The 23,077-nt window shown below is 47.3% G+C and overlaps 1 protein-coding gene across 5 annotated transcripts in view; it reads left to right on the plus strand.

The window, feature by feature from the left end:
• Nucleotides 1-23,077, plus strand: part of Mgat5 (alpha-1,6-mannosylglycoprotein 6-beta-N-acetylglucosaminyltransferase) — a 291,422-nt gene that overhangs the window by 94,844 nt on the left and 173,501 nt on the right. For 3 of the 5 annotated variants that reach the window (XM_052736794.1, XM_052736796.1, XM_052736797.1), the window contains 2 exons: nt 1,630-2,021; nt 17,303-17,464. In XM_052736794.1, coding sequence (XP_052592754.1) covers nt 1,781-2,021; nt 17,303-17,464 — 403 coding nt within the window. In that variant the 5' untranslated portion in view covers nt 1,630-1,780. Of the gene's footprint in view, nt 1-1,626; nt 2,022-17,302; nt 17,465-23,077 lie in introns of all 5 variants that reach the window. The other 2 variants (XM_052736793.1, XM_052736795.1) reach the window with 1 other exon arrangement.

The following is a 23,077-nucleotide window of genomic DNA, read 5'->3' on the forward strand; positions in this document are numbered from 1 at the left end:
CCTTCCTTCCTTCCTTGTTGAGGGAGGATCTCATGTAACCCAGGCTAGCCTGGAACTCCTTATGTAGCCAAGGATAACCTGAATTCCTGATCCTCCCACACTTCTCCCTAACTGCTGTGCTGGGGATTGAAGCTAGACTTTACTTACACACGCTAGAGGGCATTATACCAACGGAGAGAAAGCCCCAGGCCTGATCCGTGTCTTTCTCTGAGCAGGTGCATGTAGGTAGCCCTTGACTCCTGATCATGTGACCTAAACATTTGCACTCCAGAGTGGTGTGAGAAGCTATGTACCCATTGTGTTTTCAGTGTTGTGTTCAATTGTTTACTTGAGATACACACTTCATTACAGAATAGGTTTGTGTTAGTTGATTGTGCTCAACTGTAGGCTAATACAAAGGTTCTGAGTATGGTTTGAAAAGACTAAGCTAAACTGCGATGCTTGACTGGTTTAAAGTGTATTAAATACAATTTCCACTTAATGATATTTTCAGCTACTGAGAGATTTATTAGGACATCATCTCAGTCGAAGTAAGAGAGTCTGGATATTTGTCCAAAGGCTTCCTTAAACAGGACATGGAGCTCCACTGTGTCAGCTTTCTATCATTGTGACAAAATGTTTGACGCCATGACTCTGGCTAAAGAGCACATACCTGTGCATACCTACCCATCAGCCTGTCTGCAGCCTCTCCTCAGGCCCTCCTTGCTCAGAAACCCCAATAGAGAGCCCTGTCTGTGCTGTTATCAGAGGGGAGACTGAACACCTTCACATCGAAACTCTGCCCTTGAACTTTTCGTTTTGCCTCATGACGGCAGTGAAAGTGAGAACCGCAGAGAAGCTGCCAGCCAGCCGGGTGCCTTTGGGCTTTCTGTGCAGCAGGCACGCGATCCTGTGATGTGCAGCTTTTGCCCCAGATAGCTGGGACAAGGGGCTGGGGTGAAGCTTGCTGATGGAACCAGTGCTTAGCATGCACTTGGGCTTTGGTCTCTGGCACCTCCAACATAAAGCCAGAACACAAAGACACCTGCTGTGCCTCTGGCGTCTTTCTCTGCCAGTGCTTGGGAGTGGCACCTGGCAGAGTCATTTACCCTGGAACACTGATAGTGAAATCCAGCCATGCTTAAATAACAGAGGACCATCTCCTCTTTCCTTCTTAGCCCTCTCTGAGGATGCATCCACTTTCTTGAACGCCCCTCAAGCTGTATGCACAAACTTTGCTGCGAGCACGCACGCAATGACTTTCTAAGCTCAAGTTACACATGCACCAAGTACGGAGTGGTCGCAGGACTCTGCCCTCCCCATGGGTTTTTGCTGATGTCTGATGACACATCCTTCCATCTCCTCTGTGCCTTGCAAAACAAGCTTCCTGTTTTGAACTAGGTCTAGAAGGGGAACAGCCCCGCTACACCTGTGTCCACACACTCAGATGCACACTTCCTCCAGTGTATTTGTACAGCTTTATGTGGCTCTACCAGATTTCTCTTCTGGGTTCACGGATCCCAAATTTTAGCCTAAAATACTGAATCAGCGCATTAAGCTCCACGGGAAGCTACCTCGGTGCAGTTGCTGGTCCTGTTGGTTGTGTTTTGTGGTGACCACATTGCTAACTGTCCTCCTCCTTCACAGCAGAATGGAAGCCAGGCAAGGAAATCAGCTGACTCAGGAGCCGGAGTGAGAGCCACGCACCCTCTGCCCCAGCCTGCACCATGAACTTGCCTTCACCTTCTGTGTGTTGAGAGCCGAGGGAGGGGGGACACGCTCGAGAGACACAGAGAGAGAGATGGCTTTCTTTACTCCCTGGAAGTTGTCCTCTCAGAAGCTGGGCTTCTTCCTGGTGACTTTTGGCTTCATATGGGGGATGATGCTTCTCCACTTCACCATCCAGCAACGAACTCAGCCTGAGAGCAGCTCCATGTTGCGGGAGCAGATCCTGGATCTCAGCAAAAGGTACATTAAAGCCCTGGCCGAAGAAAACAGGAACGTGGTGGATGGACCATATGCTGGTGTCATGACAGCTTATGGTGAGTGTGGTGGCATGGGGGTGGGTTGCTCCGAGGGGACCCCCCCCCCCCCCCCGCAACATTCCCTCCTGTGGGCTTGTTATGGTTTGAAGATTCTCAGTTTTCATGGACAGTGATTACAGTTGTTTTTGTATGTGTATCATTTGCGTCTTTGTATTTATATGTGTAACTATGGATGTGCACCTGCTGGAGGTCAGAGGATAATCTCAGGGGTGAGTCCTTACATCTTACCTTTTACCTCGGCTGCAACAGAATCTCTTGTTGGCGGCCGCGTGCCAAGCTAGCTGCCTCCTGAACTTCTGAGGGATTTTCTTGTCTCTGCTGCCCATCTCTGTATAGGCATGCTGGGATTATATATGTGTGCTACTGTAGCTAGCTTTCTGTGAATTCAGGGGACCTGAACTCAGGTCTTTACACTTGTTCAGCAAGTTATCCTACCAACTGACCCACCTCCCTAGCCCACAGCTATACTTTTAGAAAGGTGATGCAGTGCCCTTTCTGGGACTCCGAGCTCCTGTACGCACCGACACCCGCTCTCCCCAGGAGTGCCAGTCTGCACACTCAAGCTCTCTGGATTGTGTCTGCAACCAGTCCCCACTCTGTCAACATATTTCTAGACTGTGCTCACAGGAGTCTGTTCAGGGAATGCAGTGGAACATTTTCATTATCTGTCCTTAAACAAAATGTAATTAGATACAGTGTAGGGGAACTGGGTGGGAGGATGATGTTTGGGATGCCATCAAGGTCAGTGTTGAGCTAATCAACTGCCCTGTAGCTTTACTGTTTGATTTCCTGGACTTTATTGCTTGTCTTTAATTTTGCTCACTCTGAAAGAACTCTTGTGCTCATTGCTCATTTTTAGGTGCCTCGAATTCTTTTTAAAATGACACATGAGGTCTTAGCTTTCCTAGCATGCATAGATCCTCTGGGCTGGATCTGCCCATAGTGACACATGCCTGAAACCTCAACAACATAGGGAGTTTGTGGCTAACCTAGGTTACCTGAGACTGTGTGTGTGTGTGTGTGTGTGTGTGTGTGTGTGTGTGTGTGTGTGTGTGTTGTATAATATACTATATATAATATATATAATTTTTAGATATATAAAAATATGTATGTGAAATATATCTTTTTTTCTGTTAGCAAAAGTTATGCTTAGTCTAGAAAAATGGAAGGTGTAAACAGAAAAACAAAAGAAGAAAAAAATCACATAAAACTATGCTCCATGCAATATCCATAATTAGCATTTAGTGTATATTCTGATAGATTTTTCCATGATGATGATGATGATGATGATGATGATGATGATGTGTGCCTACCCATTCATGTATCTGGGAGTATGCAGCACAGCACATAATGGAGGTCAGTTCTTGCTGCAGGCCGTAAGAATGTGAAATAGAGATTCAGCTGTATATGATAAAGCTATACCTAGAAGGATCAAGGAGTCCTTCTGGAGGATAAGTCAAATATCAAGGAATATTTGATGTTATTCAGCTTTTAATATATCAGCTGTTTCCTGCTATCAATTTCTTGTGCACTCATAACCCCTAGGCCATAAGGGCAAATAAAGATAGCTTCTCAGACCTCCTGCTGATCTGAACTAGGTAACACCTCTACAGAGACAATGCCTATCTACTAAGCCTGGGAGACAGGTGGATGTGTAGATTCATAGCTTTGCTTCTTGTGCAAATGAAGCTCAGATCCCCCTTCCCCTCACAGGCCAAATGGCATTCCAGAGCAAGTGACTCAGAACAAAAGGGTTTTTTTGCATACCAGGTGGAGGATTGAGGCAGAATTCCTACCTCAGGGCAGAGTCACTTGATGGGAGAAGACAAGAACAAGACAGAATTTTTGCAGATAGTAGGTGGATTGAGTTAGGTCAGGAGAGTAGGAATGGGCATGGATGGAGGAACTGAGGACGAAGATGAGATCGAGAGCATAAGAGCTTAGTTAGGGCTGTGAGAGGACAGGAAGAGAAGGGACAGAGAGGAGCTGAGTATGAGAACAGAAAAGAAGCCGTGTAGACAGAGAACTGACTCAGAAGAATAAAGTGTATGGACTAAAGAGTTTTGTGTACTTAGATACATTTAATATCATCAAAGATTAGATATTCAGCTGGTGGTAGGTTCTTCCTGGACCCTAGGAGAGGACTATCGAGGGGCTGGACCCCGTCCGTATAGTCTGCTATAAATTCTCCTTCCACCATGTGGGTCCCAGAGATGGAACTCAGGTCATCAGGCTTGGTGACAAGTGCCTTTCCTCTCTGAGCCATCTCGTCTGACCCTGATGGTGCAAAACTGGACATAAAAATATGTATAAAATATATACATTGCAGATGGACTTAGGGTTGCACTGTCTTGGGGAATTCTCCCTCCCAGGATGCCCTGTGGTCACTGAGGATCCAGAATGACCTGGGTTTCTAAGAGGGTGAGCTCTTGTTAGTCATCAGATGGAACACTGAGCTATCAAACCCAGACTTGAGTAGGCTCAGTGTTTGGGACTTTTGCTATGGACGGCATGCTGTGGTGGTGTAGAAGAGCTGACATTCTGCTTTATGGCCCAGTCACAGACATGCCCGCAGGATATAGCATTCACATGATGATTAGAACACATGCTACTGGAGGCTATGTTTGGGCAGCTGGAGTATAGGCATAGGAAATCACATGCTCCACAAAAGCCTGGTCCTGTGGGGTGTGTGTCTGAGAAGACAAGGATAGCTGAGGAGCCCTGGTGATTCTAGGATCAGATTGCTTTTATTTTATCTCTCCGAGCTTTGTCACCACGGTCTTGGAGGGATGGCTCAGTTGGTAAAGCGCTTGCCATGTAACCACGAGGACCTGAGCTTCATTCCCCAGCACCGATGTACAAAAGCCCGGCATGAAGGAGCAGCGTGTACCTACAATCTCAGCACCGGGGAGGCTTGTTAACCAGCCAGCCTATCCGAATCGGGAGCTCCAGGCTCACTAAAAGACTCTGTCTCAAAAACCAATGAGGAGAGCAAAAGGGGAAGACATCCAGCATCAACCTCTTTCCTCCATGTGCATGCACACAATAAACACCGTACACACACACACACACACACACGAGAAAGAAAGAGAGAGAGAGAGAGAGAGAGAGAGAGAGAGAGAGAGAGAGAGAGAGAGAGAGAGAGCAGCAACAAACACGAGATGCCCAACCACACAAGTCATATGACTCATTGACTTGGCTCATGTCGTCTATCAGTTTCAGAAATCAGTTACCGCCAGAGAGGAAAGAATAGCACAGAACATTGGTGTTGCGTGTGATGTGACCTGTGGTAGATGTTGTCTTAAAAGTTCTAATCCCACACGTACTTTGTTATACCCTTGTTGGGAAAGGACAACAACTTAGCAGTAATTTCCTCTAATCACAGTTTATCAAACTTTTTCCGTGGGCAGCACAAAAACATATGAGCTAGATATTTATAGACTTGTGATCTTACTAGTTGTTTTTATTATGTGTTGATAAAAAGCTCAGAGTGCAGGCTTCCTGCATATTCTAGAGAAAATCTATCTGGTCTTAGCTTTTTAGTGTGTGTGTGTGTGTGTGTGTGTGTGTGTGTGTGTGTGTGTGTGTGTGTGTAAAAGTAACCCAGGACTGGGAAGATAGCTTACAAGAGACCAGAGGACCTGCATTCAGTCCCCAGAAATCATGTTAAGAAAGAAAGAGAGAGAAAAAAAAAAGAAAGAAAGAGAGAGAGAGGGAGGGGGAGAGAGAGAGAGAGAGAGAGGGGGGGGGGGGGGAGAGAGAGAGAGAGAGAGAGAGAGAGAGAGAGAGAGAGAGAGAGAGAGAGAGAGAGAGAGAAAGCAAGCCTGGCAGTGGTGGCACACACCTTTAATCCCAGCACTCGAGAGGCAGGCTGATCTCTGTGAGTTCGAAGCCAGCCTGGTCTTCAAAGCAAGTTCCAGGATATCCAGTTTTGTTACACAAGAAACCCTGTCTCAAACAACAACAAAACCACACACACACACACACACACACACACACACACACACACACACACACACACACACACCAGTCATAGTGTGCTAGTTGTAAACCCAGCACTGGGGAGGCAGAGACAGCTATATCCCTGAGCTCACTGGTCAGCTGACTGAGCCCTCTTGGTGAGCTCCAGACCAGTGGGAAACCCTATCTTAAACAAATACAAACAAGATGGATGGCATTTGCGGAATGACAGTTGAGGGTTTTCTCTGGCTTCCTCCACATGCACAAGTGTGTTTACACACACACACACACACACACACACATGCAGAGTCTTCTGTTGGAATTTCAGCCAAGTGCTTGTCATCACAGGACATTGCATCTCAAAGCGCCTATAAGAATTATTTATTCCAACCCCTTTCAAGATGAACATCAGCGAAATAACCATTCATCTTTTCCCTCATATCAGCAAACAGTGAAACAGGAGTCTTAACATGCTTTCCTCCCGCTAAGCTGACACGCCAGTCTAGGTGGTCTTTGGAGCTGAGTTTCTAGAACTTACTAGAGTGTATGTGCTGGAGGTATTTGAGAACATCCTGCGGTGAGGTCCACTGAGACAGGGTTTCCTGGTCCTATTGATGTTTGAGGTTAGAGAAGTCTGTATTTCAGTAAGATTTTACTTACATAGTGTTTTAGTTTTATTCTATCAAAGTTGTACAGCACTCTGACCCAAAGCAGCTTTGGGAGGGAAAGGATTTATTTGGCTTACACTTCCAAACTATCACCAAGGGAAGTCAAGTCAGGAACCTGGATGCAGGGACCGTGGAGGAACCCCACTTGGGCTGGGTCACTCCTGTCTCGATCCCTGGCTCCCTCCTGTTCTCATACTTAGGTAGCTTAATTATATAGCCCAGGACCTCCTGCTAGGAACAGTTCCACCACAGTGGGCTGGGCCTTCCTGTATCAATTAAAAGATCAAAACAGTCCCTCACAACCAGCCCAGAGAGAGACCGTTGCTTGACTGAAACTCTTGTCAGGCCGTTATAGGCTCTGTTAAGTGGACAGCTAAAGATCACTAGCACACACGGTTAGCTTCTAGCAGAAGATACCGGTAGCCTCTCCCTAGCTGTGACAATCAAAAATATCCCGACAATAAAGGTATTCTAACGCAGATTACTGGCATGTGGTTTTGATTGGCTTTTATTTCGATTTTGGAGTCTTGAGTTGGGTCAGCTCACTGTTACTTTGGTTTAGGATTTTGCACATGAGAACTAAGTGACGGGGCGACATGAGCTAGGGTGTGATCTAGTGCCAATCCTGAGAAGCTGGAGAGACATTCTGGTGGCTCCCACTTCTCCTTTAATTTGCCACCATCGGTGCCATTGACAGATAGGCAGCTCTGGAAGGTGGAGGCAGGAGGATCAGGAGTTCAGAGTCATCTTTGGCCATGTAGGGAATTTTGGAGGCCAGCCTGAGCTACATGGTAGCTCCTGAGACTCGGGATGCTGTATGACTTAGCTGGGCTGTATGGGATAAGCTCTGGTTTATCTGCTACAGACACAAGCCATGTTGGTGTGCTTGGTAAACATTTGCTCTGGAAGAATGAACAATTGATCCTATGTGTCCAGCATCCGGGTCTAGCTTAAAGGGATCCCATTAGTAGGCCGAAATAAACTTTTCATCTAAGAAGGGATTTGGTCGGAGTAGGGGGAGGAAGGGGGAGAGAGAGAGAGAGAGAGAGAGAGAGAGAGAGAGAGAGAGAGAGAGAGAGAGAGAAATGGGATATGTGTGAAAATTACCAGAATGAATTATGTACATGTATGAAATTGTCAGAGAACAGGAAAATGAAAAACCTCTTCTCCTATTCCCATATTGGTAGTATCAGAGGATCTTGGTATACTATAAATAGATCTTTGATGTTTGAAGTGTTTTAACAGTTGGTTTTAGATGATTCCTGATTCATTAGAACCTCTTCTTATGGATCCCAGAACAGCAGTGTTGGTCAAGGCTTGGCCTATGAGCCAAATTCAGACTGTTGTTTAATGGTTTAAATAACGTATTGGCACATGGCCACTCACACTGTTTATAACAGATTCAATTACTTAGAACCATGGTGGCATCAACACTCATTCTACACAGCTTCCGAAACATTCCAAATCCATCATTCTCCAATCACCACAGCCCATTCTCTGGCCATGCTCTTTAAGGATTCAGCAACTACCCAGGATTCCTTCGATCTGAGGCAGTCAGCAACTTACAGCTCGTGGCCGCCGAATCCTCCTTGCTACCCAGTTTTGTTAAGAAAGTTTGTGAGAACACAAGTGTATTAGTTACTGGAGGAGATGATGGAAGCTCTACCCAAGATCATACGCATCCAGGCCTCCTCCTAGTTCATTGTTATTTTAACATAAAATATCTACATGTGAAAGGAATTCCATGTCAGCAACCTCTGGGGCACAGATGAATTGTCCTGGAGTTCTTGATTTGGGCATGAGAGGCTTCGGCCCCTCCTTGTCTCTTTGCGATGAAGCCCTCATTTCGGCTCTCACCCCCCAAGTTTTTCCTGTCTGCCTATCTTGCTTCATTTCAGTTCTTAAGAAATAAGAAACAGATAGCAGAATGAAAAGCGACTTCTGGACTCCTTTGGGGACTTGGTCATTCAGATGGGCTGCTGGAAGGTCCCCAGCAGCCTGTGCAGAACAGTGAGAGCATTCATCCCTGGAGTGCAGAGGGTGTTGGCTCCTGCCTCCTAGCCACACCTGCTTGTCCCAGGCCAGCCCAGCATGGGCTGTGCCTGTTAGGGCATCAGAGATGCTGTCATTCACTCTAGTCAATGCTGTTCTTGTTTCTGAGGTGACCCAATCTGTCTCTGGCCGCTTGACCCCAATTCTCATCCCCAGTGGTGATCTCTTATTTAAGGCCAGACCTGGGCCACCTCAGTTCTCCTATTTTGAAAATGCAGCACAGTGAGATTCCCTCCGTAGTCCAGCTACATCTTAGTGACTCTGTCTCACCCCCCCCTACCCCCCCCCCCCCCCCCAGTCACTGGAGTACTTAAGCTCCTAGCTCAGACTAACACAGCCATGAGCCTCTCCTGGCTACCTCCCACCCACAGCCCACTTCCTGCTGCCTGGTTTATTTTGGCCTCCAGGCTCCATGGCCTGTTTTGTCTTGGACTCTGCCTGGCTGCTGGTTGCTGAGTCTTGTAGGCCTAGACTGTCCACTTAATTGGCTCTCATCCTTAGAGACTGCCTGTAAGGGTCCGTCTTTGCTGGCTGGTGTGTCCCAAGCAGCTGTCTAGGCTTTGAGCTTATGACGGGGAAAGGGACTTTTCCCCTCTTGTGGATGCCCTATCCTTTATAATTGCAGGACCGTGTTGGAGAGCAATCACTTCTTCCTTGAAAAATGGCAAAGAGGAAATTTGGTTAAAAAAAAAAAAATCCTGGAGGGGCTGGAGAGATGATCCAGAGCTGGGCAGTGGTGGTGCATGCCTTTAAATAGGCAGGCAGATCTCTGAGATCAAGGCCAGCCTGGTCTACAAAGAGAGTTCCAGAACAGCCAGGGCTACACAGGGAAACCCTGTCTTGAAAAAAACCAAGGAAAAAAGGAAGTGTTTTCTGTTCCACTGGCTTCCTCGCTTGGTGGCATACAGCCACCTGTAACACCAGCTCCAGAGGATCCAGTGCCTTCTTCTGGCCTCTGAAGGTACCTGTGCTCGTGTGCACATAACACACACACACACACACACACACACACACACACACACACACACACACATCTTTAAAATAAAAATCCCTGAGAAATTTCTTTACCTTGAGTGGTGAGAGAAGACACCTCTCCTGAAGTGTATATTTTAATTAATTTATTTTGATTAGCCTACAGAATATTAGATTTCATTTTGGTATTTTCAAAACAGAATTTGTTTTTGCTGATTCTCCTCCCCCCACCCCATGCTTGTGTTTCTTTGTCCCTTCCATCCCCCCACCTCACCCCACCCCATGGCCTCCTTTCTGCCTTCATGTCACCTGAGTCTCTTGCCCTCCCCCACCCTCAGCACCTCTTTTTCCCTTCTCATGATCCCCTTTCTAGTTTCATAGGCTACACTCATATGCACAATTCACATCTACACATTTATAAATAGCTATAGATAGCTGATATGCTGATATATATATATATGTAGATAGATAGATAGATAGATAGATAGATAAACAGATAGACATAAACAGATATAGATACACACACACACACACACACACACACACACATATACATTAAAAGCTAGGCTCTGAGCTGGCAGTGGTGGTGCACACTTTTAATCCCAGCACTCGGGAGGCAGAGGCAGGTGAATCTCTGTGAGTTCAAGGCCAGCCTGGGCTACACACAGAGAAACCCTGTCTCAAAAAAAAAGCTTGGCTCTGTACATGTGGGAGGACCTGTAGATTTGTCTTTCGGAGTCTGCTTTACCTCACTTAATGCAGTCCTATCCAGACCACTCACTTTCCCACAATTGTCACTTTTCTTTACAGCCGAATAAAATCCCATTGTGTATGTGTGTATGCCATGTTTTCATTATCCATTCATGTGCTGATGGACATCCAGGCCACCTCCTTGCTTGGCTGTTGTGAACAGAGCAATAATAAACATGGATGTGCAGGTGTCTCTGTAGTAGGATAAAGTCCTGGGAGTTGTGTGTAGCTGGCTGACAAAAGGAGGGGTCTTGGGGGGGAGGTTGAGGCAGAACATGCCCAGCAGGAGACAGGTGCACACCAGGGAGACTAGCGGGCCTGCCTGCTGTGAGGCAAAAGGTCCCATGCGAATGAATGGAGGAAAGGGATGCTGGGGAAATGGATGCTGGGGGTGCCCCTGGTGCCCCTTGGAGAGACAGGGTGGGGGTGCGGGTGGAGGAGGCACAGTCAGGTCGGGGAGTCAGCTCTGGGCTTTGATCAACCGTCCAGACTGAGCAGCCCTGGGTATTAGCTCTCAAGCCTGGATATTTATATCCAGGGTGTTGGCCCCACCCAGCACTGCACATCCCCAGATGACTTTCTGAGCTGCCATTAAGAGCTTTTACAGCGTTTTTCTTTCAACGGCTCCCGTGAAAAAGGAGGAGGTGAAGTGGGACACACTTGCAAGCCAGGAAAGATACTTTTTGTTTTCTTTGGTTTGGATTTTTCTTCTTGCCTCTGTTCTTTCCAGCAGGACCAAGGGAACTGTCATGGGTGGGCTAGGACTTTTGTGGAGATAGCCCCTGCTCTTGAAGGAAAAGTACATTGTTATTGCGCTGGAACTGGGAGGGGAGTGATGGGCTCCTGGACTTGTCTCAGGGAGGAGCCACGCTGCTCTCTCTATAAGGATGTAGCTGGCATGGTTAAGGAAAGGACTCTTGGCGCCCTTAGAACCTAAAAATGGACCTCTTCGGGGCTTGGGGCGTTTTCCTGCTGTGCTGTGGTGGATATTCAGCCACACAGTTCTGTCAAAGGCAGGCCAGGCTCCCGAGTTCATCAGCCCAGTGTGAAGATTGAGGAGACAGCCAGCGTAGTGTGTGTGTGTGTGTGTGTGTGTGTGTGTGTGTGTGTGTGTGTGTGTGTATCTGGGGGTCACCTCCTTCCCTATTGTTGAAGCCTTTCTCCCACATCGGGCTTGAGGAAGGGATGCATCTCAGAAGGCTCTTTCTCTTGGCTGGTGTTCAGAGCATGCCATGGTCCTGTCTCTTTTCACACCAGTCTCTCCATTCCTTTTTCCTCTCAGAACAAGCTGGGCAGACCTCTTGCCACAGCGAGCCCCTGAGGAGCTGCCTGCCACCCTCACTCCTGTTCTGGGTCATAGAAGAGTGTTTTCCAATGTTCTGACCTCCGAACCTTATTTATTCCCGTCTTCCTGCTCATTCTCAGTTTCTGAGAAGTCTGCCAGACCTCCTCCTCAGGAGGGCCACTCTACCATTGTTCTCATCCTTCCTAACTTCTCGGCCACCTAACAGCATGGGCATCTTCCTCAGCCTTGTCGACAGAGAGAGCAAGGATGTCTGGATTCTGTTCAAGGCTTTCCCTAGCAGGCAGTAGGAGCCAGGAATGAGTAGTGACACCCCATCCCCCATCACCACAGGACCCTGTGTCTGTGTGGTGTCCTGACAACTGGGATTAATGTGAGATACCCACATTAATGGGTGTTTATTGAGGCAGGAAGTGGAAGAAATTCCACGTGGGCTCCACATCCAAGATGCTCCAAGTAGTTATTATGGGGGCTCTTGATATGACAGCTGTTTATTGTAAAAGGTTCTTAGAGACTGTTTCCATGTAGAGTGGGGACGGGAGGAGGCTGCTCCATGCCAGATATGTGACTTTGAGCAAGTCACTGAGCCTTAGGAAGTGGTGGGTGTGACCTCTATCAACTTCTGTGACACCTGTAGGGATCAAAGGGGACAGCATTTATCCACACACCAAGGGGGGAAACTTCTGTGGCTGTGATTACTCACACCAGCCTAGCTGAACCTCCACCAGTTACTACACAGCCCAGGCTTCAATGCTAGACACATTCATTCAGTCTTTGGATTCTGTGACTGTGGAAAAAACAGTCCGACCAAAAGCCATTTACAGGAGGAAAGAATTTATTTCAGTTACAGGTTATAGTCCATCACTGAAGGAAGTCGAGGCAGGAACTTGGGAAAGTGTCTGCCTAGCCTAGTATTCAGGAAAAAACTAGATATGGTGGTGCTCACCTGGCGCCCCAGCCCCAGACAGGTAGAGGCTGGAGGATAAAGAGGCCAAAGTCCTCCTCACAGCGACATAGTGAGTTGAGGGCACATGGACGACATGAGACCTTGTAGCAGAAAAAAAAAAAAAATTAAGTTAGTAGAGCAGTCAAGTGAGTAGCACCGTGAGTGTCGTCGGGAAGTTTCTAAGGGGTGTTGTTTTACCTGATGCTATAGCCATCTTCTGAGAGTGGAAGTCACTGTACCGCCTGCATGTTTAAAATGGCCTTTTATACACATGTGACTTGAAGACGAGGCAAATTTTTATAGAAAATGGAGAGCATACGAGGAAATATAAAGAAGTGAAGCTGATATAAAGCTTTAGCTCCAAACCCAGATCTAAGCAGTGGTAAAAATGTTTGTTTCTCTCCTGCCTTTCTTTTCTTTTCTTTGAGGCCTCGTGTGTCTCAAGCGGGCCTAGAACTTACTATGTAGCCATGTTCTTGTGCTTCTGATCCTCCTGCCTCTGAATGCTGGGATTACAGGCATGCTACTGTACCTTGGTGATGTACCTTGGCTAGGGACCCAGACCAGGGCTTATTGCGTATAGACAAGTTCTCTACCAACTCAACCACATTCTCTGCCCTCCTCCAACTTTTTTAAAGTGCTAACAGATGCATGCATTTGTGTGTATAGACAAGTGTATACATGTACACACTCCTTTTTAGAAATTGAAGGGGTAGTTTTTTTTTTTTTTTTCTTTTTTGGTTTTTTTTCAAGACAGGGTTTCTCTGTGTAGCTTTGGAATCTGTCCTGGAACTCACTCTGTAGATCAGGCTGGCCTTGAACTCACAGATATCCACCTGTCCCTGCCTCCCAAGTGCTGGGATTAAAGGCGTGCGCCACCACCGCCCAGCCGTTCGAGTGGTATTACATACAACTGGAAAACCATCTTTGTGGTGTCTCTTCATGCTGTTAAGTCATTTGATGGCTGCGTAGTTACTGAACTCATGTGACTTGCCATTGGCCGGGAACGTAGCTGCAGCGGCCATGCCAGGATCTGCCTAGTCTAGCTCACAGATAGGAGAGTGTAGCCTGAGCTTTCTCTCACCGTGTTTTCCTGCTCTCATCTGGAATAAATAATGACTGCTCTTTTTAGACCTCTGTAAGCAGCGCTGGTGTGAAGGCCCCTCTACAATAACGAAAGCACTGTGGGCTGGTCATTGTTAGGGCCCTGCTGTCTGTCCGTGGGAAGGTCACTTGAAAATGAATTTTAAACTGTGCAATTGATGGACCCGGGCGTTCCTGGCAGCTGATGGCTCTAGGAGGTCCAGGTTAATTCTATTCTCATCAACACCTTCCTCTCTCGTTAGCGCCCTGTCTTTCCTGAGCTCCGGAGCTGCCGTAAGGGAGGCTGCTCTAAGGGAGGCTGCTCGGCAGCTCTCCTGCTCGTGCCCTGTCTTTCAGGGCAGCCGTGGCAGAACGGGATTTGAGTTAGGAGCCAACAGAGAAGGAAGTTGTCTTTGGCAGTTTGGGTGTAAGTCCTCACTCACTGGATAGTCAGTCAGTCCTGTGCCGCAGATGCATACATAGTCAGTGACCCTCGCAGGTGGATGGCAAGCCTTGGCCTCGCCCATGACGCTTGGCTGCCTTTTACTTTCCTTGTGACAATGGGGCTTGGTAACCAGTGTCACAGAGGAGCCTTGATAATAGCTCCCTGGTTTTTGTTGTGCTTGCTCTCTCTCTCTCTCTCTCTCTCTCTCTCTCTCTCTCTCTCTCTCTCTCTCTCTCTCCCTCCCTCCCTCCCTCCCTCCCTCCCTCCCTCCCTCCCTCTCTCTCTTCTGTGTATGTGTGCGTGCATGTGTGCATGTCAGTGCTCATGTGTGTACATGTGTGCACACTGTGGCATACATGAGGAGGTCAGAGAACAGCCTCAGGTGGTATTCTTGCATTCTTCCTTGTTGGAAGCAGGGTGTCTCGTTCTCCAGACCACTTGGCTAAGCTTCCAGGAATTCTCTTGTCTCTCTGTTTCCTGCCCTGAAGGAGTGATTGGAATCCAAGAAGGAAGCCTGGCCCAGGGCAGATGGGGTCAGGGGAAGGATGGCTCTCATGTACAGCCTTTTGTAGCAGATGATCCACAGATACTGATAAAGGAACTGTTTATTTAGAAATTATACCGGGGAGATCAGCTCACTAAACCAGATAGGCAAAACCGTCCCTGAGTCCTGGAAGGCTGATGTCCTGTCCCAGGCTGCTCCTGCTGCCTGAGTCAGTCCACACTATCCAAGCCCCAGAAGCCACGCCCTAGGGGCTGGTACTTCAAGGTCATAGGTGGAACAGGTACCCAGTACGCCTTTCTTGGTAATTCCTCAAATATCGATCAGTTTGATGAGAGAAACCATGGCTTGCCCTCCTCTTGAGGATCTGGGTCATACACCCGAGCCCTCTCATCTACCCGCAGAACCACTGTTACTTCTGAGAGCCCTTCTCTATGTTCAGGGTGGGCCTACTCACCTCAGATGACGTGATGTACAACACCCCCCCACAGAGGTACACGGAGACTTATCTCTTCAGCATTCCTGTTAGCTGCCAACATTAGCCCTCACAAAGGAATAGCAGTGCTAGCTCCTTTTCCATCCCGTTCTTGGTTGTGTCTTCTAGCCCTTTCTACCGAGTACTGTCGTGGCTTCCCGGAGGTGAAAACTTCCAGATGCTGTGAGGGCACCTCTTCTGGGCAGTCTAGTCCTGGCTTGAGATGCACCAGCGCTCCCTTCCCCAGAGGGCTGTTCTAAATGTTTTCAACTACTCAGTCTCATCCTTAGTATGTACAGTGAATTTTAGGAACACAGAAAATTTTAGTAGTAATGTCAGGCTTAAATTTTTACTGCCAAGGCTTTTGAAGTATAAAGAAAAAAAATTAAAAGTTCATTAGTAATTAGAAATTGTAATCCTGCTGAGGACACATTTTACTGTTAACCATAACCATAAAATACTATGATAAATATAAAAGTATTATACTAGAATTTGGAAAGAATATTTTTGTCCTTATTTTCTTAACTGTAATCAAAACTACTCTTCATTATACAGTATCCTTAAATAAATGGATTACCATTAAGACTACAACATAAACAAATATTTAAAATTGCAATAAAGCTGTTAACAGTTTTTGCACCTTTTTAAAAAGGTGAGGAATAATTTTATCACCTAGAAAGCTATAATTTATGTGAGGACGATTGTTTGTTCTTTGTGACTAGGGGATAGTTTATGTGTTTTATTCATTTGCTCATATAAAGCATATTCATTAAGTGCCGTGGTGTTGGGCATTGTGTGCATTTGTAAGAATTAGAGTTTGAGCTTTGCTTCCTCTTTGTGTCCCCCTGCCTCATCTCCTATCTGTCTCTCTCCTTCTCCCTCCCTCTTTCCCTCCCTGTATCCCTATTTTTTGTTTGTTTAGTATTTCTTGACATGTCTGTGTGCCCGTGTGCATGTGTACCACATGAGTGTAGGTGCCTGTGGGGTCCAGAAAAGGGTGTGGGATCTCTTGGAGCTGGGGTTCCAGGTGGTTGTGAGCTGTGGGTGCTGGGAACCAAGCTAGGCTTCCTCTGGAAGAGTAGTGTGTGCTCTTAACCACCCAGCAGTCTCCCCAGCCCCCTCTTCTTTGTCCTTGTGGTTTTCATGAATAGTGTCTTTAAATGGGACCGAGGGGACGGTTCAGTTGGTGAAGCATTGTCCTAGAGTGCGCGAGGACCTGAGTTCGAATCTGCAAACTCATATTTTACAAAGAAAGCCAGACTTGGCAGCGTGTACCTATAGACCTGTGGGTGGTGAGATGGGAGGTGGAGCCAGGTGGATCTCTGGAAGCTCATTGGGCAGCTAGCCTAGCATATGTGTCGAAGTTCCGGGCCAATGAGAGACCCTGTTTCAAATAAAACATAAAAGTGGGGAGGGCTTCTTAGTAACAATATCCGGGGTTCTTTATCCAACCACTGAGGGAAACAGCCTTCCATCTTCCTCAAACACTCTCGTTATCCCCGAGGGTGCCTAGGAACACAAGGGATTTGAGCATGTCCTTTATTCTGTGGTTTCTCCAAAGAAGGCTGTTTTGCCCCTGGGATGTGTCCAGCAATGTCCGGAGTCCATTTTTGTTGTCACGTTTAGGAACTCTACAGGAGCATGCTGAGTGTCCTGTTGGTCTTCCTTTCTCCACCTTACTCTCTTGGGACAAGGTTTCTTCCTGAACCCAGAGCCATACTGGCAGCCAGCAAGCCCTAACCCTCTTCTCTCTGTCTTCTATACACCTTCCACTCCCCGGTGCTGGGGGTCACAGGCATGCATGGGCACACTGGCTTTTTATATGATTGCCGGGGACCTGAACTCAAGTCCTCATGCTTATGCCTAATGCTAATACCCCAGCCTCTGTCCAGCTTTTTTACACTGTAGTTCAACACACTGTCATCTACAGAGTTCATGCTCAAGCACCATACAATAGAGTTACCAAAGAAAACTGCGCAAAAATATCTCCCAATGTTTGAAGTAAGTCTGTGAGTTAGTATTGGGATATGTTCATCTGTAACATGGGTGCCCATGGGCCACAGGTTGGAAATGCATGGCCATGCCTACAGAAGTTCTCAGTTTTCTTCCTTTTCTTTCACAGATCTGAAGAAAACTCTTGCTGTGTTACTGGATAACATCTTGCAGCGCATTGGCAAGCTTGAGTCGAAGGTGGACAATCTCGTCAATGGCACAGGAGCAAATTCTACCAACTCCACCACAGCTGTCCCCAGCTTGGTATCGCTTGAAAAGATTAATGTGGCAGGTAAGGATGGCCGTTCCCTGCCCAGCCATGGGACTGAACCCTGCCTAAGACCACAGCGCCATGGCTCTACTGCTACAATACAAATTCCATAAACCCGACATGACTGTTGTGAAGGCAAGCTTCCATTTATTCTTGAATCACAGATATTGGAATGCTTTCATGGGTCCCTCAGAATGTCTGGTGGTTTCTCTGACACCTATGCAGATAAAGTGCTCCTAGAATTGAGTTCTACTGACAGGATTCAGAACATAGATTAAATGAAATGTAGAGCCTGTAGCAGAGAAGCTCCCAGCACATGAGTCATCTCTGCCCAACAACTCCTGTCAGTGACAAGAGGCTGCTGGCTAGGCTGTGGCAGTGCACTCCTGTAATCCCAGCACTTGAGGGTGGGAGTTCATTAAGGAGTTCAAGGTCATCCTCATTGGTACAGTGAGGTTGGGGCTGTCCTTGGCTCTAGGAGATCCTCCCAGGAAGCTAGAACACATAACGGCCAAAGCTGAGGGATTTAAGAAGATAAGATAGTACTGCTTTGTAACAGAGTGTGACAAAAACTGGCAGTGGTTGCAGGCAGATAGAAATGAATGATTAAATTCATATGTAAAAGGGAAAAAATGGAATAATGTAAAATAATTTCTCATTACAGAGATGTTACTCTGGCTAGTGAGGAGAACTCTCTGCCCATAAGTGGAGGTTAAATGTCATGACTGGGTTCCCCCACAGTAATAAGAGAAAGAAAGAGGAAGCGTAGGGACTGGAGGGTGGTTCAATTTTTAGGGCCCCTGCCTAGCATGTACAAAGCCCAGATTTCAATCCCCTGTATCTCATAAACCACTGTGGAGGTGCATGCCTGTAATCTGAGTACTCAAGGTGGAGGCAGGAGGATCAGGAATTCAAGGTCACTCTCTGTGGTATAATGAGTTTGAAGGCAGCCTGAGCTGTGTGAGACCTTGTCTCAAGAAATAAGAGTTAACACCAGGTAGCCCATGTAATAGACAGAAGCCCCCAGATCCTGGAAGTTCAAGGTGACGGGCTACCTAACTACCTGCTGTGGCTTCTCTCCCTCTTCTTGCTGATGCAGGGTTGCCACTGTCCAAAGCGCCTCTGTGTGTGTCTGGAGGGCTAGGGGAGGTGGAAGGGCCTTCTTGCAGCCAGGTGCTGTGAGCACACACGGACACTTTCATGTGATTTCCACAGGGATGCGTCTTGCCTGCCCCCTTCTCAAAACTGGAATCTTAAACAAGAGAAGGGAAATGGTTAAAAGCAAAACCTAAGTCTTATACCAAAGGCCATTGTCCACAGTTTGCCTTGAATCCCCCATTGCATCACAACACCTTGGAGTCCGCCCCCGGCCTGTTTGTATGTGAGCCCCAGTTCCTCTTGGCGCGATGACCGTAGTGTCTGGTGTAGGGCTGGAGGTGCGACACTGTGGGTTGGTGGCTGTGAAAAGCTGTCTAGACGTCTGGTATGGGGTGTTCCCCAGTTGTGATTAGAAGTTAAGGGGCTGGAGAGATGGCTCAGCTGTTAAGAGCACTTGTTGCTCTTCCAGAGGTCCTGGGTTTGGTTCCCAGCACCAACATGATGCCTCACAACAGTTTTAGGGGAACTGATGCCCTCTTATGGCCTTCTCAGACATGAGGTACACACATGGTGCACAGACATACAGGCCAAACGCCCCCACCACCAACACACACACACACACACACACACATATTATTTGGAAGATGAAGTTAAGTTGCTAAGTTACTTTTGAATTTTTAAAGGTCAAGTTATAAGGGACCAAGAATGTAGCTCTGGTGGCAGAGTGCTTGCCTGTCAGACACAGAGGCCTGGGTGCTGTCCCCAGCACTGCCTGGAGCACTCTCAGTACTTGTGTTTAGGAGGGGGAAGCGGTGTGATCAGAAATTCAAGGTCACCCGAAGCTACACGGTCAGTTCCACACCACACTGGGACCCTGTAATCAGCAAACAAATAAATAATCAAAAGCAGCCTGGGTTCACACACAGCCTAGCTACTTTCTCTCCTCTCTTGTGACAACTCGGCGACCTAAAAGTAGGAGATATTTTTCTCTCCCCTTTCCTGCCTTTCAATGTCAAAACAGTTCATTTTTCCCATTATCCAAGCCTTTTTCTTAGGCTCTTGGCCCTTTTAGCAAGTCTTGATTCACAAACAATATTTCTGATAATCCTAGTATCTCACCCAAGTGTTGAAAATAACTTTTAATTACAGCACAGAGACAGTGTCATCAAGGCTATAAATCCTGTCTTTCTTGCCGTTTCCAGCAGTTTCTGTAATTAGACAAGGAAACCTCCCACTGTGTTGAGCGGCTTATTAATGAGTGGGTGCTGTGCCTCCCCAGGCTCTGCTCACAGTGCCCACGCCCAATGGAAGTGGAGAGGTCCAGTCTGAACTTCTTCAGGGTTCTGTGTGACCTGGTTTGGAGGATAGGGGTGTGTGTGTGTGTGTGTGTGTGTGTGTGTGTGTGTGTGTGTGTGTGTACACTCATGTCTACAGTTGTCTGCACAGCACCTCTTACTCTTCTACACGCCTATGGAGGTTAGAAGTCAACATTGGTTGCCTTTCTCAATTGCTTTAGGCTTTATCTTTGGAGACAGGATCTCTCACTGGCCTAGAGAACACTGATCAGGCTGGCCTGACTGGCCCCTACCTCCCCAGTTCTGGGATTCTAGGTGCATTTTTATGTGTATACTCAAGTCTTCGTGGGCATGGGACAAGCACTTTACCTACTGAGACATTTTCTTAAGTTTGTTGTTCCCTGGTCAGCCACATCCTGTAACCGAAGGGCCTGGACAGACTTTGATGCTATCACTCCCTCCCTGCTATGGGACCTTGTGGCCTTCAGCTGTCCAAGTTTGAGACCAGGCTATAGAGAGAGGCTGCTTTTTGTGAGTGTCAGGTCCCAGGAGGGCACAGTGTCATGGGTGATCTCAGGAGTGACATGGGCTAGATGCTTTCCACTGGGAGGCTAGTGGCCAGCTAACAAGTGTCTGTAGGGCTCATTCTGGAAGCTGACTCAGATTGAAGCTACCATGGATGTGCTTATAATATTTAGTGAATTTAATATAATACAAACACCAGAATGAAGGACTGGGGAGATGACTCAGTGATTAAATGCATGTACTGCTTTTGTAAAAGATGCAAGTTCAGTTCCCAGCTCCCATGTCAGGTCACCCATAACCACCTGTAATCCCAGTCCCAGGGGATCTGATGCCTTCTTCTATCCTGTGTGAGCATCCGCATTCAAGTGAACATACTCACCCATATATACATAATTTTAACAAAGAAAAATATCAGAAAGATGCTGGGTGGGTTTTGTTGTTGTTTTTAGAAATAGGAGCAAATTCGGAGTCAGAATTGCTTTGTTTTGAGACAGGGTCTGTATCAGTTACTTTTCTGTTGCTGTGATGAAACATCATGACCAAAGCAGCTTATAGAAGGAGGTGTTTATTTGGCTTGACGTTCCAGAGGGATAAGGGTCCATTATGGCAGGGAAGCATGACAGCAGGCAGCAGACATGGTGGGCGGAGCAGAAGCTGAAGGCTCCCATCTTGAACCCCAAGCAAGCACTAGAGTAAGTTCACTAGAAATGACTCAAGTCTCCAAGACTCTTAAAGCCCGTCTCCAAAGGCATACTTCCTCCAGCAAGACCACACCTCCTCATCCTCCCCAAACAATGCCATCAACTGGGGACCAAGTGTTCAAATGACAGAGATTATTAGGGACAAACCACCATGTGGCCTCATGTTTCCTAGGCTGGTCTTACATAGCCACAACTTTGAACTTCCATGCCTCCACTGCCAGTGGCGGGATTACAGATGTGAGGTACACCAGGTTTATGGGATGGTGAGAATGCAACCCAGGGTCTTGTGCATACTGGGTAAGCACTCGACTAACTGAGCCAGATTCCTAGCCCACAAATTACATTTGTAATAATCAACCTCACGTTCGTGCCTTTGTGTCCTCATGTTTAGACACACTCCGTGCCTTCCGCATTCTTACTGGATAATTAGGGAGAGAATATACACACATAAAATAACAAAATATGATGGTTGTGGATGACTAGGGAGGGGTTCTGCAGGAGGTTATATCCTGGAGCTAGTTGGGATTGAGACCTAAGAACCTTATGGAGGGGAAGCTTCCTAGAAATGGATTGTGACATCAAGAAAACAGAGAGAGAGAGAGAGAGAGAGAGAGATCAGCAGGTGCCTCTTATGCTTCTGTTCTTCCAGGGTCCATACCTTGACTTAATCTACTTCCCATTTCTGAGGAGCAAGTGCTTTGACATGTTTTCCTGAGTTGCAGTATTTTGGAAAGGGAAGCGCCCTTGGTACCACAGTCTCCACAAGGCCATGTATGCCTTGTGCGTCAGTTCTTTTATTCATTGCTATGCCAAAGGACTTGACGGAAGCAACTTAGGAGGGGAGGGGCTCATTCTGGCTCAGTTTGCCATGGCAGAGAAAGGATGGCAGCATGGATGTGAGGCGGCTGGTCACGTGGCATCCACAGGAAGCTGAGGGAGACAAATGTTGCTGCTCGTCCTTGCTGTGCGGTCTGCGAACCCAGCCAGTGGGATGGTACCACTCTCAGGGTAGGTCTTCCCACCTCAGTTAACCCAGTTTAGAATCTCCCTTATAGACACGCTCAGAAGCTCGCCTTCTGGAGATGCTAGAGCCCATCAAGTTGACAATCAAAGATGAACTTCACACCTTTCTAATAGCTTATGGGAAAGAAATCCTTCACATTTTCTTCACCTCCTGTGTCCGTCTGTGAGTCACCACAAAGGTCCAAAGCTGTGGCTTGGTTACTTTGCTATGGTTGTGATAAAACACCCTGACCAAGCAACTTAAAAAAAAAAAAAAATGTGGGGCTGGAGAGATGGCCCAGAGGTTAGGAGCACTGACTGCCCTTCCAGAGGTCCTGAGTTCAATTCCCAGCAACCACATGGTGGCTCACAACCATCTGTAACGAGTTCTGGTGCCCTCTTCTGGCCTGCAGGCATACATGCAGACAGAACACTGTATACATAATAAACAAATAAATCTTAAAAAAAAAAATTAAAAAAAAAATGCTTACTTTGGAGCTCACGATTTCCGAGCATTAGAGTCCATGACCATCGTGAAGGGGAGCATGGCAGCAGTCAGGCAGGCATAGTGCTGGAGCAGTGGCTGAGAGCTCACCAATGCACAGCCATGAGAGCTCACCGAGAATGGCTTGGACTTTGGAAACCTCGAAGCCTATGCCCAGGGACACACCTCCTCCTCCGGGGCGTGTTCCCTCATCCTTCCCAAACAGTTCCATCAACCAGGCAACCATCATGTAGAGCCCGTGGGGCCATTCCCATTCAAACCACCATAGTCTATAACGGATGTGTTACCATTTTCTAAAAGGTCCTGGAGAAGGTGAGCTGAGTGTCCCAGCCTTCCTGACAGGGGGGTTCTGTCTGTATTGGAGTCTGCTGTTTTGTGCTGTGGTCCCTCTGTGCGCAGATGCAACCCTTTCTTAGGAAAACGTGCGGATGTGCTCGATGGCCTCCTTCATTTCCCCTGATGCTGGAGGCCCCTTCCTGTCTTGTCAGTTAACCGGTACATGGGTTTT

Source organism: Peromyscus californicus, unplaced genomic scaffold (genome assembly GCF_007827085.1).
Source record: "Peromyscus californicus insignis strain IS unplaced genomic scaffold, ASM782708v3 Scaffold_14__1_contigs__length_90479793_seg_2, whole genome shotgun sequence".
In the NCBI taxonomy this organism is placed as follows: Eukaryota; Metazoa; Chordata; class Mammalia; order Rodentia; family Cricetidae; genus Peromyscus; species Peromyscus californicus.